The sequence below is a fragment of the Sus scrofa genome, chromosome 8 (genome assembly GCF_000003025.6).
Source record: "Sus scrofa isolate TJ Tabasco breed Duroc chromosome 8, Sscrofa11.1, whole genome shotgun sequence".
NCBI classification, from domain to species: Eukaryota; Metazoa; Chordata; class Mammalia; order Artiodactyla; family Suidae; genus Sus; species Sus scrofa.
In genome coordinates this window covers 135,750,392-135,770,276 of record NC_010450.4, presented here as the reverse complement: position 1 = coordinate 135,770,276, position 19,885 = coordinate 135,750,392, and the positions used below count along the sequence as shown (strand labels likewise).

General features: G+C 46.8%; 1 protein-coding gene and 1 long non-coding RNA gene across 8 annotated transcripts in view; one reads left to right on the top strand and one right to left on the bottom strand.

Moving 5' to 3' along the window:
- LOC110262196 lies at window positions 1–4,552 on the top strand. The gene is made up of 2 exons (XR_002346904.1): window positions 1–2,766; window positions 4,158–4,552. It is a non-coding gene; the product is annotated as an uncharacterized LOC110262196 (long non-coding RNA).
- TMEM150C (transmembrane protein 150C) overlaps window positions 5,669–19,885 on the bottom strand; it is a 79,928-nt gene continuing 65,711 nt past the window's right edge. For all 7 annotated transcript variants that reach the window (XM_021101873.1, XM_003357106.4, XM_013998510.2 and 4 more), the window contains exons 5-8: window positions 19,681–19,748; window positions 13,812–13,939; window positions 9,553–9,730; window positions 5,669–6,806 (exon numbers count right to left, since the gene is read on the bottom strand). In XM_021101873.1, coding sequence (XP_020957532.1) covers window positions 6,598–6,806; window positions 9,553–9,730; window positions 13,812–13,939; window positions 19,681–19,748 — 583 coding nt within the window. In that variant the 3' untranslated portion in view covers window positions 5,669–6,597. The remainder of the gene's footprint in view (window positions 6,807–9,552; window positions 9,731–13,811; window positions 13,940–19,680; window positions 19,749–19,885) is intronic.

Sequence of the window (19,885 nt, the reverse complement as noted above, 5' to 3'; positions counted from 1 at the left end):
AACACGGGATCCTTAACCCACTGAGTGGAGTCAGGAATCAAACCTGCATCCTCATGGATGCTAGGCAGGTTCATTACTGCCGAGCCACAATGGGAACTCCCCATTGGAAGATTTTAAGCAGAGGTGTGGTGACCTAAGATCATTTGGCTGCTGTGTTGGGGACGGTCTGAAGGGAGCAGATGAGAAAGCAGAGAAGCTAGTTTTTGTAAACTTTTATAAAACTCCCAGAGAATATAAAATAGATAATCAGCAAGGACCCACTGTGTAGCACAGAGAACTCTACTCAATATTCTGTAACAACTTATACGGGGAACAAATCTGGAAAAGAATTGGTATATGTATGTGTATAACGGAATCACTTTATCCTGGAAGCTAACACAACATTGTCAATCAACTATTCTCCATGTATGATAAGCTTACATTAAAAAAGAAAGGGGGGAAAGCCCCCCCCCCCCAGATGGACGTGGCCTGGACCAGCTCGGAGCAGCGGACGAGTCCTCCTGGAATTTGAAGACGGAGCAGACGGACTTGCTGCCAGGTGGGGGCCGAGTGCGAGGCGGAGGTGAGATGAGGGGGCCTTCGGGCTTTCAGTCTGGCCCCCGGAGCAGCGCGCTGCCCTTAACTTGGCCGGACAGCGTCCCGTCCCGGAGGAAGGCGTTTAGAGAGATCAGGGCCGGACTGGAGGAGCTGAGGCGCTGCTCAAGGAGACGCCAAGGTCGTTGAATAGTCAGGTCTGGCCTCGGGGCAGAGGCTGGGCCCTCGCAGCCACCCAGCGGGCAGGGGCCCCGCCAGGGAGGGTCGGGGGGAAGCCGGCCCAGCCTCCGAGGCCGAGGGGCGGACGGCGCCAGAGGGAACCACGTGCGCCTGACTCCTGGAAGCCAAGCGAAGGGATCGGTTTCAGCAGGAGGCGAGCCCGCGGGAGAGCGTGGCCTGCGGGTCTGGGCGCGTATTCAGAGAGCCACCCGTTGTTCGTGGCCGTCCAAGGTCTTGGGAGCAGGACTGGAGCGGATTCGGGAAAGAAGGGAGGGCGGGGCTGGGACAGCTAAGAGGGACCGTAAAAAAGGCGGGAGAGATGAAAATATGGATGCTGATGGCCAGTGTTCTTCGCCTTTGCAGGGTGGGCCCTCGCCTTCTCACCACCCCCTTCCTCGGCCTTCAGCTCTGGGTCTTTGCTGTTGCTTGGACCCCTCATTTGGAGCAGGGTTAATGGGAAGTCTGAGCGGATGGGGTGCTGAGGACTGAAAATCAACTACTTTGGGGAACAAGACACACTTTTAGATGTGGCCGAGGGTCCTTGGGCTTGGAGGAATTGCCTCTCTGCCTCGTTTATTTCGATGGTTCTTCCCCTTGTATTTTGGTGTCTAACACCCCCCCCCCCCCGAGAGTCTCCTTCCTCTGTTTCTGTGCAATGATGAATTCTTCACTGATTCTGTGGAACTGCCGTTTCAGAGGCATGACCATGACCAAAGCCTTAACGTCTTAAAAGCCTTAATGAGGAGTTCCCACTGTGGCACAGTGGACTGGCGGTGTGATCCCTGTGGCACCAGGACGCGGGTGTGATCCCCAGTCTGGCACAGTGGGTTAAAGGATCTGGCGTTGGTGCAGCTGCGGTGTAGGTCACAGCTGTGGCTCTCGGATCTGATCCGTAGCCTGGGAATTCCATAGGCTGTGGGGCAGCCAAAACAAAAAAGAGAGAGAGAAAAGTGCTTAAAAAAAAAAAAAAGACTTAATGAGTGAATTATATCTCAATAAAGATATAATTGACATCCCGCCTCCAAACCTCCTAAAATGCGACAGTGTGACTCCCGTGGTGGTGAGTTACCAGGCTGTCCCAAATGTTTCTCCCATTCTGGGAACATGGCGGGAGTGACAGTCTGGAGTATGGCCACGAGTGACACGGAGTGGGTGTGTGTCTGCGGCCACCAATGAAGCAAGCGAGGTTTGTCACTCTGGCAGCTTTCAGACCCATGAACTGTCTCCCACATTTTCTAGACTGTCGACAAGTGTGGACGCTGCCTTTAAAAGGAAGCCTCTGAAAAAACTAAACAAACAAACAAAACACAAAGAAATAAAAAGAAAAAAGAAAAAAAAAAAAAAGAAGCCTCTGTCAGCCAGAGTCTGAGTCACAGCGATGAGCGGAGGCTAACCTGGGGGTAGACGTGGAGCATGGGAAATAAGCTTTCGTTTTGTTAGTTTAATTTTGGGATAGAAAAACCCGATCTGTCCTGATAGAATGCCTAAGGTCAAAAATAGGCAGTGATGTGCCAGTCTCCGTGAGCGCCAAGAGACTGCACGTTTTAGGATATGCAAGTTTTACTTCTCCACGCCAGGGGCAAAGAAAACCCAGTAAATAACCCAGGTAGTAAAACTTGACCCCACTGTCACTTCTTCACTAAATCAAAACCTAATGAACCTTGAAAACATTAACACTGTTTTTGAAATATTTCTCTCCTAACCAGGAGGGAAACTTTTTTTCGAGAGACACAGCCGGACCACCAGAAACGTAGCATGGTGTATTTCCTATTTTGTTCTCTGGGCCCTCTGCTTTAGCTGCTCCAGGAAGCTCACTCCAAATGCAGATTCTCTGGTCTCGACTGTCACAGTCTGTGCACGCGGGTTGGAAGAAGAATTTCTGGACTTGTATTGGGGTGAAAAGAAAGAAGAGCTTATTGAGCATGGTGAGGTGGAGAGAGGGTAGAGCTGAATGAGATGAGAGGCACTGCAGGTGCAGCAGGACTTCCTGAGGATCAGAGTGACACGGAGCAGGTGTGTGTCTGTTTTTATAGCCCAGGGAGAGGAGAGGTCTCAGGATGCACCTGCTGACCTGCTGATTGGTTGGGGAAAGAGGGGTCTTAGGATACATGTTTTGGTTAGGGGCGTATAAGGCCCCCAGAGGGGTGGGGTGTGGAGTGGGCCGGGGCAGGAAGGAGTAGGCCAAGTTGCTCAGGGTGGGGGAGGGGCATTGCAATGACCGTGGGGCCGTGATAGGGTCTGTTATCCTTGTCTTGATGCGAGGCTTTGAGTACAGTCTCCTTGAAGGGGCCTTGATGCCCAACGTTGTTCTCATAGATGAATGCTGTGGTCCTTAACTCCCAGGAGTTCTAGAATTTTGATCTTCATGTGAGAGAGAGAGAGAGAGAGAGTGTGTGTGTGGGGGGGGCCTGATACAAAAATTGATTTGGTCTTTGTCCATAGTTCCATGAGCTCCTTAAACTCTTGGGGTTTTCTGAGAGATAGGAATGGTTTTTGATTTTGATTTATTTTTTTGCTTTTTTTTTAGGGCCACTCCTATGGCATATGGAGATTCCCAGGCTAGGGGTCTAATCGGAGCCACAGCAATTATCTAATCACACCACAGCCACAGCAATGCTGGATCCGAGCCGGCGTCTGTACCTACACCACAGTTCACGGCAGTGCTGGATCCTTAACCCACTGAGCAAGGCCAGGGGTCGAACCAGCAACCTCATGGTTCCCAGTCGGATGTGTTTCTGCTGCGCCACAACGGGAACTCCAGCTTTTGCTTTTTATAATGAGCCCCTTTGATCACACTTGAGTTTATGTTGATGAGATCACTAAAGGTGGGGCCACTAGGCGACGTCAGGAGGGAGCCAAGGGGTCAGAGCCCCTGCCTGACCTCCAGGAACGGGTGGAGGAGAGGCTGGAGAGGGAGCTCACAAACTCAACGGTGAGATTCAGGGAGCGCCCGGGCTGGTGAACATGCTGAACCCCCGAGGACGGGCTGCCCTCTGACCTCTTCCTGGCCCTGTGCACCTCTTCCCTTGGGCTGCTCTCTGGCACATCTTTCTAATGAACTCCCAAATGCAAGTGAAGTCTTTCCCCAAGTTCTGTGAGCTGTCCTAGGAAATCACTGAACCTCAAAGGGAAGGGAGCTGGGGGAGGCCTCCAATTTCATTGCCAGGTTGGATGGAGGTGTGGCTCATCTGGGGACCCGATGCTTTTGGCTGGCAAATGAAGCGCGTGTGGGCCTGCGGGACCTTGCTCTTGAGCCTGTGGGGTCTCACGTTAACTCTGGGTGGTCAGGACGGAATTGAACGGAATCGTGACTGGGTCACTTTGCCGTACAGTAGAAATTGGCACAACGTTGTAAATCAACTACAGTTTAGTGAAAACAATATGAATTTTTTTTTTAAACAAAGGAATCGAACTGGACTATAGGACCCCAGTTGGTGTCCAGAGAATCAGAGAATTGGCTGTTACTGTTGGAAAGTACTCCGGGAATGTGCTATGGCACTGAAGGTCCTTTCCAACATATACCATCGGATTGAGCGCACACTCTTCAGGAGGCGTGAAGACGTGTCCGTGTAAGAGACAAGAAAATCATCTGCATAAAAGATTTTTATTTAGTGGTCGGGTCCCAATGAGTAATGCCAGTCATTGCTTGATTCTGTTAAAAGGTGCTATTCGATACAGTCTTAAGAAAGTGTACAGTGCATCACCAAAAGCTATTTAACTTGGATTGTGTAGAGTAAAAGAAAACTTCATACATCTTTGTTCTCTGATAAAATTTTTAAAATACAAAAATGAAAAAAAACCACCCCAAAGCAGTATTCAAAAATAACAACTGTCACCTTGGACTATTTACAGTAAGAAGCCTTTCTCGTAGAAGAGCGCACTCTGCTTCTTTTCTCACATTTGACTTATCCCTTAGAGGTATTCTCACTCCCTCATCTAGCCCTCACTCGTGATTTCTCCCAGTCCTGTCTCTCGTGACACAGGCATCGTCTCTTCCCTCTCACTCATCTTTTAAAAATTACTATTATTACTTCTTCATGGCTGCGCCCGTGGCATGTGGAAGTTCCTGGGCCAGGGGTTGAAGCTGAGCCGCAGCTGCAGCGTGAGCTGGATCCTTTAACCCACTGCACCGGGATGGGGACTGAACCCGTGACCTGAGCCGCTGAAGTCAGGTTCTTGACCCGATGCACCCCAACAGGAACTCCCTCTTACTCATCTTTGAGTCTTTCTCTGATACTCCCTTCTCCTGTTCCCAGGTATCAGTGATTCTACCCAGCAGACGTTTGTTGAGCACCTAATACGTGCCAGGCACTGTGCTGGGAGGGGATAAACACAGGTGAAAAGTCACTGACCCCTCAAGGAGCTCAGAGTTTGGAGTGAGTTAAAAAACATTTTTCACATTATATTCCACGAAATCCCAAGCTTCTATGAAGTCAATTTGGGAATTTCTGGAAAGCAAAGTGCACTCAAGGAGGGTCTGTCAATTTATTTAGTCCATCTCAACCCATCCTGAATTGAGAATTCTGCCCTTTTTTATGAAGCTCAGCCTCTACCGCCCAGGCATATATATGGTTAGTCTGAGTTCCAGACTCTGCAGGTGGGAGCTACGTGTTGGGTAGAAGGGAACTATAGCTGCACCGATTTGTTTTTTGGGGGGAGGGCAGCCTTTTCATTGGCTTCTACAAATTCCAAGTGTGAAAAGCCCTTAAACCCGCCCCCAAAATACTAAATTTGAGCAATACATACATATTAAGAACCTCTCGGTTTGGACTTAACAAGATGCTCTGAAAGCCCCATCGTTTATCAGTGTCCAGCAGGAGCTCTTTTTATTACCTCCACGTGTATTTCTTTGTGCTTTTCTGGAACATTTTCTTAGCGTCAAACACAGAAGTAGCACATGAAGCCTGCACGTGACTTTTTTTTTTTTTAGCATGGTTGAACCCCAAACGAGCTCCGTTCCTGCATTTGGCGTACATCCTTTTTGTCCATGAGGCCTCAAGAGCCCCATGGTAGTTCTTAAAGAAAAAAAAGGCAACCCATGAAATGTCAAATACAAACTGAACACAGCATACCATGGAAGCAAAAAGCGACACCACACCCTCGCTGCCCTGATCTTGTTGCACGCCTGGCAGACCACGGTCTTGCACATACTCACACTTGGAAATATTTTCTCTGTCACAGTCACGGCCAAGTCGCGGTGGCGGGTTTCCCTCTCACAGCGTGTAGTGTATCCTTTCACCAGATCTGCTCGGCCAACCACTGAACCACGATGAGAGGAGCTTGTGTGGGAAAGTTCTGTCCTTGACCCCGTGCTCTCCCCAGGGTACGAGGCGGGGTCACACCCCTGTGTGGTTTCCATCCAACTGGGTGACCCTCGGTCCATCCAAGTGCGCTAGTGCCAGACTCAGAACTTCATCACGAGCCGCTTCCAAGCCCTTTGGGTCTGAAGGCAACGTGGGGAGTTGGCATCGTTCCGGTGTTCCGATTGGCCTGCCCGACGCCGTGGTAGGGTGCCTCGATGTCTGGGGTTGGTGAAAAGGACCAGGAGAGCAGGGGCGTCGGCGGGGGGGGGGGTGATCATGCACAAGCTTCTTGCTCTGTCGTGCATCGTATTTTCAGTGTAACAGCGTGTATTTCGACACAGGGCTTGTGCTTTTTCAGTAAATAACTCGCCCTGAAAAGCTCATTTGGCAAATGTGGCCACAAACGCGCTCGCGTGTGTGTGTGTGTGTGTGTGTGGGACGTGTGCAGTGTGTCATGAGGGGATGTGTAAAGTCCTGTGGGTGTGTCCCAGCCCCTCCCCCGCTGCCACACCCACCTCCCCAGCGGGCAAAACCTGATGGGTTACACCTGGTCGGTCTGGTATTCAGACGCTTCCGACAGGGTCTCCGAGAAGCTCAGGAAATTCTCCTGGTACTCGGAACACACGATCTCGTAACGATAGTGCCGGAACTCCACGGCGAAGGTGCCGAAGTAAGACAGGAAGCACATGACCAGGCCCCACTGGACCCTGGCTGCGTACATGTGGATGCCTTGGGCCATCAGGATGAAGTCTGGGGAGAAGCCGTCAAGGAAAGTCCGCCCGCCGGCCGCATGGACACTGGGCTCTCCTCCGGGCAGAAACAGGGTCCCCGAAAAGCCTGGCTCCCCCTTCGCTAGCGAAAGTTAGGCTGGCACACCCGGCTCAACACCAGCATCTACATGAGTCGGGAGTTCCGAATCTGACTAGCATCCACGAGGACGCAGGTTCCATCCCTGGCCTCGCTCCGTGGGTGAAGGATCCGGCGTTGCCATGAGCTGTGGTGTAGGTCGCAGACACGGCTCGGATCTCTAGTTGCTGTGGCTGTGGGGTAGGCCGGCGGCTACCGCTCCGACTGCACCCCTAGCCTGGGAACCTCCACATGCGGCGGGTGGGGCCCTAAAAGACATCTACATGAATAGTACAGGGGAACCTTATCGAGCCTTACTTTGTGCCAGACATGCTTCCAGGTGCTTTCAGCGAAAACTTAATCTTCGCAATACCCTATTATCATCAGTGCATTTAAAGCAACGACATGGAGGCCACATGGGTAACAGGTATCAACTGGTGGAACTGGGCTTCAGTCAGAAGCACTCTCGACTCCCTGGCCATACACTTGACCACTGTATTCTATGACTGCCTAATAAACTGTGAGAGTAGCTAGAGAATTATAATTCCAAAGTAATTAGCCAGAAAAATAAAGTTACATTTATAAAGACATTGCAAAGGGCTGTGGAACAATTTGAACGTGTCTAACTCCCTCCGTACAAACTGTCTGTCTCTGCCCGGCTATTGACAGCGTCGACATGGCCCTTCTTTCCTCTGGTTTCCACGATTGTCTTTCAGACAATACTGCATAGGCCGGTTTCATTCCTGGGGCTGCATTTAAGCTTGTGCCCAACGGAAAACAGGCAATGAAAAAAGCAAAGAAACGCCAATGCATTTGGAGTGCACACACACACACACATACACACACACGCGCGTGAGCACCCCAGTATACATGAAGGCAGGAGCTAGGAAGGAGAAAAGTTCGTAGTATTTTTTAGTGAACCACTAAGAGGCCATGGACTAAAGAAAATTATTTAGAAAAATCAGAAAATTTCCCTCAGAATTAGTTCTACCTTCAGAACTTAGACTTAAAATCTTGGAAAATTTTCAGAGAGCAAAAAAAAAGTATGTGAAAAGTACTTCAGCCAAACTTTGCTTCCCTGACAAGGCCTGGATCCATTCACCCAAGAACCAAGAAATGATTCCAAGTCTTCAGAAATAGTCTGGATCAGAATTGTTTGGTATAAACTCAAAACTCAGAATAATTTAAAATCTGTACACACTTTTTGCCTGAGGGTTCAAAATCTTGCCAAAGCAATATTAACTTACTACCTAAGTTACTGGGAGAGAGAGGACTGGCAGGGTTCTTCAACTATTTTGTCGGGTTGCTGGCAATAAGCAAGTTTCTTGGCCTGAAGTTCAAGTCCTTAAATGCTCTCCACCTCACTGTCACTGCACAACTTGAGAAAACCACTGAAATGACTGAATGGCAGCTTGTGAGGGAAGAAGAAACACGTGGCTCCAAGGACTCCACGAACTAAAGAACCTCTCCGAGCTTCGTGTTTTAAAGCCACCCTACGGAGGGATGGCACAGTGGTTAAGGCTGCAGAACTGAGCCTGAGCTTAAAACGAATCGACACAAACGATGTGGGATCGCGGGTAAACTGACCTTTGCTTTACGCGATTCTCATCGGTTGAGTGAGGATTCAAAGGGTTGACACATTTAACGTGCTTGGAACAAGGCCAGCACGTCACAAGCGCCCAGTAAACACTGGCTGTTACACCGAAGACTGGAATCGCGACAGCCGTCCAGCGGGCCAACCGAGAAACCTTCACCTCTTTCCCCGACTTCCCAGCGACGCCGCAAACTCCTGGGCTGGCTCCGCCCCCACGGGACGGCTGGCTGATCTGATTGGTGGGCTCGGAATGGGCCGGCTTCCACTGGGCCGATGCTACCAGGTGGGGTCGCTGTGCTCCTCCCGAGACGCGTCTCTGCGGGTGGGCTTGAGATTAAACTGAGTTCTCCTCTCCCTTTCCCTGATTTCTCTGCTTATTACTGGGTGGATACACTGAATTCCAGGGTGTGAGAGAGGAAGTCTGAGCCATTCTCCTTTCCTAGTTTACCAGGAATAAAGACTGATCTCTCGATCCGCATCTGACCCCTGGTATCTATTCTCCACCGGTTCAAACTCCCAGGGAGGAAGGGAAATAGACCCTCAAAACTCAAAAATATTTGCCTAGGACAATAGCCTGGTTCTTGAATTTCTTTTCCAGAAGAATTTACCCGTTTTCCTGAAAGATATAAAGGTATTTGTCCCTTGAAATTCATTTTGGAATAAGTAAATGAAATAACAGGGCCACTAATAAAGCCACAAACGAGAAATTTTTAGGATGGAAAGAAAACAAGCATCGTTCTCTTTGGGTCATTCAGTCTGTTTCTAACAAAGGGAAGCCTTTACGTCATCAAGGACAGGAGAATGCTGACGTTATTCCTACAGACTGAAAACAATTTTGAGAAAGCAGAGCTTGTTTTATTTTCAGTTCTCTTTGGTGTTAAAAATAGGTCTGAGAGATTTCATCTTTATACCCATTTCTTTTGTTGTCTAAGATTATGAGATGATCTGAGAGTACACCCTAAGCAACTGAGATGGCACTTTGCTCCTTTTCAACATAAACAAGTTATCTGTGCTTTACTCTCACTGACAAAGAACCTTTTCACATTCAAAGGATACAGAGGACCACACAGAGAGTGATAGATGCTGAGAGAATAACTCGTGGAATTCCAGTTTTCCGTCCTTCATTCTTGATGTTGACTTTGAGTGTCAAGGCAGCCTGGATCCAGCAGGTCAATGTGCCAAACCCGAAAGTCAAGGAGGTTCCGACATTATGGATTTCTTCATCATTTGTGAGCTAAGGGATGAACAGATAATGACACGTGGAGGCCCGTTAGAAAAGACACACAAGCCAACAGAATATGCGAGTGAGAAAAAATAGGTAAAGGGATGCCCCAATAATGGGATGGTAGGTTTTAGGAAGAAAAGAGGCCTTCATTGGAGTTCCCGTCATGGCTCAGTGGAAATGAATTAGACCAGCATCCATGAGGACGCAGGTTTGATTCCTGGCCTCAATAAGTGGGGTTAAGGATCTGGCGTTGCCGTGAGCTGTGGTGTAGGTCACAGACTCGGCTCAGATCCCCTGTTGGTGCGGCTGTGGTGTAGGCCAACAGGTACCACTCCGATTCGACCCCTAGCCCGGGAGCCTCTATATGCTTCGGGTGTGGCCCTAAAAAGACAAAAAAAGAAAAAGAAAAGAGGCCTTCATTTCCACTGGCTCTTTAATTAATTAGTTAACGTATTTATTTTTTGCTTTTTAGGGCTGCATTGGCGGCACATGGAAGTTCCTAGGCTAGGGGTCAAATCAAAGCTGTAGCTGCCAGTCTACACCACACCACAGCAGCATGAGATCGAAGCCTTGTCTGCGACCTACACCACAGCTCATGGCAACACTGGATCCTTAACCCACTGAGCCAGGCCAGGGATCGAACCCGCATGGATCCTAGTCAGGTTCATTACTGCTGAGCCACGACGGGAACTTCCATTTCCCGTGGCTCTTTGTGCTTGTTCTTCCATTGGTTAGATCTCTGAGGGGAAGAAGGGAAGTGACCCCAAACCTCCAAACCTTTGTCTGGAAAAAACCTACAAGCAGTGGTAATCTGTTTGAATATATTTTCCAGATAAGTTTTGTTAAAAAGTAAAAGAAAAAAGCATGAGAGTTGTGAAAAGAAAAAAAAGAGAGACATGTCAAATTTTCTGCAAACATAACCCCCAAACTCTGTTGTCCAGACTAAGAAATGACACTGGAAGCTGGCTGTGTAATTTACTCGCTGAGGACACCGAGTTCTCAGCAGGTCAAGACTTCACTGGCCTGGACAACTAATGACCCTTGGGCTATGCTCTGCTCCTGCCAAACCGGCCAGTCTGTGTAATGTGGCCAATTCATTGCTAATGGGCTTTTGTTTTCCTGTTATAATAAAACAACTGCACTTAGGGCTTTTGCTGTACTTGGGACCCATTAAAGGGCAACAGTGTTGGAAGATTCCTGGCCAAAGCTTTTATACAGTTAGTAGGTTAAAGAAAACCTATTTGAATTATTTCTAATGGGGGTTAGAGTATAAACTGCCCAAATCATTTAAAAAATATATCTGTCACTTAAAACACCTTTAGTAATTACATATATATATATATATTTTTTTTTTTTGTCTTTTTGCCTTTTCTAGGGCTGCTCCTGTGGCATATGGAGATTGCCAGGCTAGGGGTCTAATCAAAGCTGTAGCCGCCAGCCTACGCCATAGACACAGCAACGCGGGATCCGAGCCGTGTCTGTGGCCTACACCACAGCTCATGGCAACGTCAGAGCCTTAACTCGCTGAGCGAGCCCAGGGATTGAACCCGCAACCTTACGGTTCCCAGTCGGGTTCGTTAACCACTGAGCCACGACGGGAACTCCATAATTACATATATTCTTAACCACACATATAGTACCCCACATATATAGGAAATATACAGGACAACAAAATCTGTTGAAGAGATGGCTTTCAAAACATGGTAAGGAGTTCCCACTGTGGCTCAGCAGGTTAAGAACCATAGTGTCCATAAGGATTCAGGTTCAATCCCTGGCCTTGCTTGCCCTGGCCATAGTGTCCATAAGGATTCAGGTTTAATCCCTGGGTTAAGGATCTGGTGTTGTTGCAAGCTGTGGTGCAGGTGGCAGAGGTGTCTCGAATCTTGCATTGCTGTGGCTGTGGTGTAGGCTTGCAGCTGCTGCTCCAATTCAACCCCTAGTTCGGGAACTTCCATGTGCTGCAGGTGAGGCTAGAAAAAGAAAAAAAAAAATGGTGAAAACATTTTTTTGCATCACCATTGCCTTCAGGTGTTTTATTACTTGATGCTGCTTTGAATAATGATTGTGTTATCAATGTTATTTTCCTTTTACCATTTTTTTCCTATTGTTTTGGTTGTAGGATTTTTTTCTTCTTTGGAAAACACATTTCCCACCCCCCACCCCATAGTTCAAAACACATTTTTTTTTTTTTTTTTGTCTTTTGTCTTTTTTGTTGTTGTTGTTGTTGCTATTTCTTGGGCCGCTCCCAAGGCATATGGAGGTTCCCAGGCTAGGGGTTGAATCAGAGCTGTAGCCGCCGGCCTACGCCAGAGCCACAGCAACGCAGGATCCGAGCCACATCTGCGACCTACACCACAGCTCACAGCAACGCTGGATATTTTAACCCACTGAGCAAGGCCAGGGATCGAACCTGCAACATCATGGTTCCTAGTTGGATTCGCTAACCACTGAGCCATGACGGGAACTCCAAAACACATATTTTTGAAATATTTTAAATAATGATTCCCCAAGTCAAGTTTTACTTCTAGGAAATTGGTCTCATATTATGCTATACACAGTCTATTCATTAATTTTAAATCCAATTTTAAACATAGACAATGTAGTTATGTGGGTCAAATTTTGAAAAACTATAGAAAAATACACATTGAAGGGCCTGTCTCCTGTCTCCTGTCTCCTACTGACCACCTGGTTTTGCCACAGGCAGCTGATGTGTTATCTGTTTCCCATGTAATCTCCGTAGGTATTCTAGAATGTGCTTTGCATCTGAAGTGTCATCATTTCTGGTTTTAAATATTTGTGGTTCACCCAAACAAGCCAACCATGGGGATTCCCTTGGGAACTTTAGTGAAGAACAAAACGTCCACTCAGCAACTTCCATCCAAGCCCTGGCTGAGAGAAAGGATGCTTACTGAGATTTAATAACATGCCAGCAGCTGCAATTCAGGAAAAAATGCTCTGGGCCCTAACATTTCGGAGCTTAGTAAACTCTTAAATATCCCCTTGGTAATTCACTATCCTGGCCAACATGTTCTAAGAAGGCAGCTTCCTCGTTGTCTAGATTGATATGGAATAAGACCTAGAATAGTTCAAGGAATCGGTGGGATGGCCAGCCTGCCGGTCAAATGATCCATTAAGTAAAGAATTCTATTGAGTTGCTCCTGTGAGTCAGGGGCTGTCTTGGGGAACGGGTTATCCTAATGGGGTGAATTATCAGCACTGAGGATTAAGGACAAGAGTCAGTCTTAGAAAATGTACCACCAGGTTTTCAGTAAGCACGTTACTAAGCGCTTGCTGGAACACTGAGGGTCTGGACCCAAACCAAAGACCGTTTGGATTTCGCTCAGACAGGGGAGAAGTGTCAGGAGTGGTGCCTGAGGGCAAGGAGGAAGTTTCTAGCAGCACTACAGCAGAGGCTGGGGCATGCTGGGGAGGGAACAGAGGCAGGAAACACAGATGGCTATTGTCACAGTGCAGGGGTCTCCATGTCTGTTCTACAAATGAAGTTATTTAGGTCAAGGGCTGGGCGATGATACTGGCAAGGGAAATTATGCTTAAATGACCTTGGGCCTCTAAACTTCTGGGAGGAAGATTTCAGGTTAGTATCTTTTTGTTTAAGTCGTAAGTACTCTAGAGATATTCTGGGTTTTCAAACTGACTCCCATATGAGCATGCTAATCTGAAATGCAAATTTTCATCCAATAAGGCCGTTCATTCAGTGTTTAATGATAGAAAGATAATGATCCTATTAGTTTTCTAGAAGGTACTTTAGGATACAATTTGTTACGAAAAAAAGCGCACAACACTTTGAAAGCTTTTGTAGCAGATATATATCTGTTTTAGTGGCTAGGTTTCCCAATAGCTGTGCTGTATTTCCAATGCATAGTGAGGACTCCTACACATATAATTTGAATTTATGCAGGCCAGGCTCAAAGGCCAGACAGGATGACTGCTGGAGAACACGTGCATATCAGGAACCACTTTATAACATTCGTGCAGAATTTTATGGGCGACATAGTGACTATGCCTCGGTGGCTGTGATACTCATGCAGGTGAGGCGTGAGATGGAGGTGAAAAAGGCTAAATGAAGTACCTGAAAATTACCAAGTAAGGTCATTCCAAAGGAAGCCAGACAGAGCGCCACCAAGCCACTAATATTCAGCCACGGATTTAAAACCTTTGGTTTCAGCTGTATGAAGCGCAGAACAGCTACCACAAGAGCTGGGAATAAAACAAAATGTTAAAATTGAACAATTTCAACCACACACCTAGACTAGGAAGCAGAGTTCTAAAGCCACCATGTGCAAAATTAAACTTTTTGCCACAGTACATTTTTAAATCTCTGAAATGACTTTTTTTTTCTTTTTTGTCTTTTTGTCTTTTTGTCTTTGCAGGGCTGCACCTGCGGCATATGGAGGTTTCCAGGCTAGGCGGCTGATCAGAGCTGTCGCTGCCGGCCTCCACCACAGCCACAGCAACGCCAGATCCGAGCCACGACAGGAACTCTTGATATGACAATTTTTAGAAGAAATTTTCCATGCAATGCTTCTGTTCATTGAAATGTTTTATTCTAGCGAACCTGGGGAAAGCCGAGAGGAACGGAAGCAGCAGTGCTATACGTTCTCAGGGGGGCAAGACGATGGACTATTACTAGAGCTGTTCTCAGAGTTTCCAAAACCGAGATCAGCGCGGGACAGGCTGGCTTAGGAGAACACTGCAGAGGCTTGGCACACAACAAATCAGAGGGAGAGACAGCTCTGGCACGGGAATCCACTGATTCAATCAGCCTTTGGTTCAGAACAGAGTTAAGACAGGCAGGGCAAGAAAACACGGGGAAGAAGGCAAGGCTACCACGTCTGGACAAACCCGTTGGTCCCTGTGCCAGAAACCATTCCTGGGGTTTGGAAGGAAGAGAGAGGCAAGTGCACAAACCCCTTTATTACTAGGTCGCTGCCGCATCCCCCTGATTCTTCCCGAGGGGGTTCACTGTCAAGGGATGAAGATAGTTCATCCAAATTAGGGCAGTTGTAGCGATTAAATCATGGGATCTGTAACAGGAAATCTCTGGAATCTGTATATTAACATAGCAGAGTTGACGGCTTGCTATGTCCTAAAAATTATACTGATTATATTGAGAAAGTTAAATTCTTCCAAGTGATATTAATGACTCATTTTAAAAGCCTACTCTGGCGTTCCCTTGTGATGCAGAGGGTTAAGGATTGGGTATTGTCACTGCAGCAGCTCTAGTCGCTGCCGTGGCGCAGGTTTGGTCCCTGACCTGGGAACTACCACGGGCATGGCCAAAAAAAAAAAAAAAGACCTATTTTTTGAACGCAATTGTCATCGGAGAATCTGAAGAGAGAATGAAGAATGGTACCTAGACTTCAAATCTGACCTCTTATAGTAACCTTGAGGCTGGTCCATAGTCAAGCCACTAACCTAAGAATCTCCATTTAAGTAATTGCTTAGTGCAGGGATATTTTCACATTTAAATAAAAAGCTGGGAGAGGTTAGTCTACAAATGATTTTGAAAAAGCGCTTGTAATTAATGTGTTATATCTAATTTAAGGAAATGCACTTATTATTTGCTGAGGCAATTCACTTTGACATTAAGGTCTAGCAGGGAAGACATTAGAGATTCAAGAATTATCCTATTTGTACTGCAATTAAGTAGGTAATTATTTGCTAAAGGTCTACCTTGATTACAGGCATTATTAGTAGCCATTAATAAACCCATCCACAAATTTGCATTTCCCAAGTATGCTGAATTTCATAGTTTCAAGCTGTAACGTTAAGATCTGAGAATTGACTTTCAGTTCCTAGTACCTCTGATCAAATTGTGGTACGAAATTTGGTTAATATTTGCATTTTGGAAACCAAATAGAAATAAACCATCATTAATGAATTCTCAAGTTGTTTGGCTCTGGTTTAGTATATTTATGTTTAAGCTAGTGCCCACCATTCATCACCAAATTAATATATTATACTTGAATTGATCATAGGTTTTCAACCGAATGGGGTTTTTTTTGGGGGGGGGGAACACGCCCACAGCATGTGGAAGTTCCCTGGCCAGGGATCAAACCCGTGTCACAGCAGTGACAACTCCAGATTCTTAACCCACTGTGCCACGAGAGAGCTCCTTCAATCTAATGTTTCGCAGGCTCTAGTTAGGAGTTATGATAAACAGACTCAGGACTCTGTCCTAGAATATGAAAAAACAAGCACAAAGTCTATTACTTTTGGGATGGGAAGAGGAGGGAGAAGTGAGAAGAGAATACATCCGCCACAAGCTCCCTGACACAGAGTCAGGCGCTAAAGCCAGAAAAAAGAGCTTGATGTGACTGAACCCAGGCCTCTGCAGTGAAAGCACCTAATCTTAACCACTAGGCCACCAGGGAACTTAATAGCTTTTATTTTTATTGAATTATTTCTTTATTTTTGCTTTTTAGAGCCGCACCCGTGGCACATGGAAGTTCCCAGGCTAGGGGATGCAATCGGAGCTCCAGCTGTCAGCCCACACCACAGCCACAGCACCGGATTCCCGACCCACTGCGAGAGGCCAGGGATCAAGCCCGCATCCTCATGGATGCCAGACGGATTCGTTCTGCTGCGTCACAGCCGGACTCCACCATGCTTCCCTTTTAAACGAGGTTCTGGTTGAAATTTTAGGGTTGTGGAAATAATAAAGCCTCTGGTCTGTTAACAGTTTTACTAACAGGTTAAATGGAGGCAGATTTAGACTGTCATGAAGTCCATTTTAAACCAAGTTTTTGTTTTTGTTTTTCTTTTTAGGGCTGCACGGGCGGCATATGGAAGCTCCCAGGCTAGGGGTCCAATCGGAGCTTCAGCTGCTGGCCGACACCACAGCCACAGCATCGTCAAATCCAAGCCGGGTCTGCAACCCACACCAGAGCTCATGGCAATGCTGGATCCTTAACCCACTGCGCAAGGCCAGGGATAGAAGCTGAATCCTCATGGATACTAGTCAGGTTCTTAACTCACTGAGCCACAACGGGAACTCCCAAGAACCAAGTAGTATTTAATTGCACCTTCTTGAAAAAGCGCTCTGAGCAGTAGGACAATTTCAAAGCCATCTTTACACAGGGGAACCAAGTTTTACGATATTACCATTCCACTCAATAGATATATTTTCTGGTTTCATTACTGATTTCAGATTTTACTTACAGTCTGAGCCAAAAAATTTTTGAAACCCACGCTTCTGTTGTTTTTGAGACTTAGAGCAGTCCTTTGCTCTACAAGTGTCCCCTATTCATCTGTCTGTTAAAAAGTACAACTATTGGAGTAATTGCTTAGCTTCCAGGTTAAATGCTCTATGTTCAGGCTGACTGGTTTTTTAAAGTTCTAACTCAGAATAGCAGCTCTTCACTGCAGCTCTCGACTGGTGCCGGGCCAAGTTCTTTCTCATTTTGTTTAGTTTTACTGTTTATGCATCAATAATCGCTATTTATGGCCACAGTAGAACATGGCAATCAATAGGTTTTGGCTGAAGGAGGGAGACCAGCTGCTATTAGGTGACCAAAGCCATTTGGCCAGTAGCTTTGTCCTCACAGCCCCTGCAGGGCAGAAAATAATATTCCTTTTGAGAAATCGGTCTCAGGTCTTCCCCTCCCTTCCCAGGAGAAATAAACATGTGGATTCAGGACAAGGAACATAACGAATTCTGCAAAGAAAATCACTGACCATTTGATCTCTGATTCGTCCATCAAAGCGCTAAAAGATCTTGCTAACTGACTTAATAAATGCTACACCAACTCATCTGTAGATTGTAAATTATAATCTACATAGCTACCAACAAGCAGTGATTTATAGGTGGTCTAAGTTGTTTCTTATGGTCAGTCGTGTCACCTAAAGTAATAGTCTGAGGTCCAAGAGGGACAGTCCTGGGAAGACAAAAGCATCCACAGTTGAGAGCAAGAATCATTGGTAAACTGATTCTCTTTCATTTGAGTTGATAAATAAATAGTTGTTGGTTTACTCCCACCGAACACTAATCTCAATCAGCTTTGTGTCTACCAGACGGCACTAAAAATGATGAGAGATAATTCTAAACACTGGAAGCTGCAATACCTTTGAAGAAAAGCCACTAAAGATGTGATGGCTTCATGGTGGAGCAGGGGAGGACTGGGGACCAGAGGATGAGGCATATGCCATCTGCAGGAGGAGAGCTTGTTTTCATGACTGTGTTTTTGGAAATGCTTTTACAATGAGTTAATCATACACTTTATAACTGGATCCATTTGTGAGCTGTGCAAACTGGCATTTTTTTTTTTTTTTTTTTTTAGATTTTACCCTAAGAACTACTGGGACAGATCCCCTTGTCTTAAGACTAGAAAGGAAACAGTATGTGGCTTCCAACATGTCCCTTGGCTTCTTTAAAGCCAAGGGCAGTCTCCTGCGTATCGTGATTAGAAGAGGGAGTGTTTGCAAAACACTTAGCATTGTGCCTGGCATGTTAAATGATTGGCATGAACTACTGCTATTATTGCCTTCCATGGGGATGATCGTACGAAGAGGTACCAACCTGCAGGCCCACGTGGTGTGACCGCAGCGGGACTGGGAAGGGTCCCCGCCCCGGCAAGTGCAGGTCCCGCCTGGGACTCTGGGTTCTCTTAAAAGCAAGTATCTCCTTAGGTCATTCATACCTTAGTATGAATATGCTGATAAGCTCTTCTCAGAAGCGTGGTATCCAGAGTAGGAGAAAAGACGAGAACCTAGCTCCTGGCAGCTCTGAGGACATGACCACACTGACTGGCAGCTCCTGGTGCCCCCCCACCCCCGGAACATGTGCCACATTCCTCAGGTTCTGAGCCTCCGGAACCAACTAAGGTTCTGCCTGTGTTGCATGTTGGACCAGCCACCCCCTTGATTGGCTGGGGAATTCTATAGGTCTTCTCCTTTCCTATAGCACACACTAAAAAGGAATATATAAGAGTAAGCAGTTTTTCTGGAGGGTGGGTATTTGTAATGAAATAACAGGCCATCTCTTGGGGAACAGGTGCTTCGAAGGCCAAATGTTCCCTCGGTAATAACATTAGCATCATCTCCTACCTGGAATCAAAGCCTCACTGCCCAGAAGAACCATTTCCAAACCAGCTATAACAGAAAAAATAAAACCAAAAAACAAAGCAGAACCGTTTCCAGAAAACCAGCTGTCCCTGTCACTGGCAGGCACCGTCAACCCCCAGCAGGCTCCTGGTGGTAGCTGGTTGACCCTTTGCAAGGCACCCAGGAGTCGTGGCCCAGAGGTCATGGTCCGTGAGGTCAGTTCGGCAAAGGACAGGAGAGCGTGGCTGGGTCCCATGATCCCCAGAGGGCGGTGCTCACAGACCAGAGGGGACACGGTGTTAAATGGGGGTCTTGGTCCTTGAAGGAAAGGAGGGAATTGGGGCTGGACGTGACTGCACATGTTTTCCTTCCTTTTTTAGCTTCGTTTCCATTTGCCAGCTCGATGTGTGTACAGGCACAGGGGAGAGCATCACCTAATGTCAGCGCTGACCTTTCCTCTTTTTATGAGCTTTGAAGACAATATCTCCACGCATCAGTATTTATCACAGAGCCTACGCACGTTTCATCCTTGCCAGTGAAGAGATAAATAAGGCATTCTTTTTAAAGCAAACATATCGCACAATATTACGTTCTCACGCAGGATTTTATGGCACACGAAATAGACTGTTTCGTGGGGCAAAAGAAATAAAGTCAAGAATTCGCTAAAATGGTGAAAGCCGGTCAAGGGACAAGAAAATGTAAGGTAAGCAGGTGACTGTAAAAGGATTTATGAGAAAGAAAGACCCTCCAAAGAAAAAGCCCGCTTCAGCATCTTGACATGATATGATACCAAACCATCTACTAGGCCCACCAGGCAAGTGATATGGGTTTGGGAGAATTTCAAATAAAAGCGGAAGAGACCAAAGCACGTACAGTATTCCTTAAGCCCTTCTTACCTAGGAAGGCTGCCATGTTCATAACTTGACTAAACACGCAGCTTGCAGGAGGCTCATCACCTGCAATACTTGACAAACAGGAAGTATTTTATTATTACTGTCGTCGAGCTGCTAACTCTCCGCCAGGGACGGAATGTCTGTGCCTCTGGGAACTTCTGTGTTGAAATCTTACCCCCCACTGTGATGACGTCAGGAGCTGGGGCCT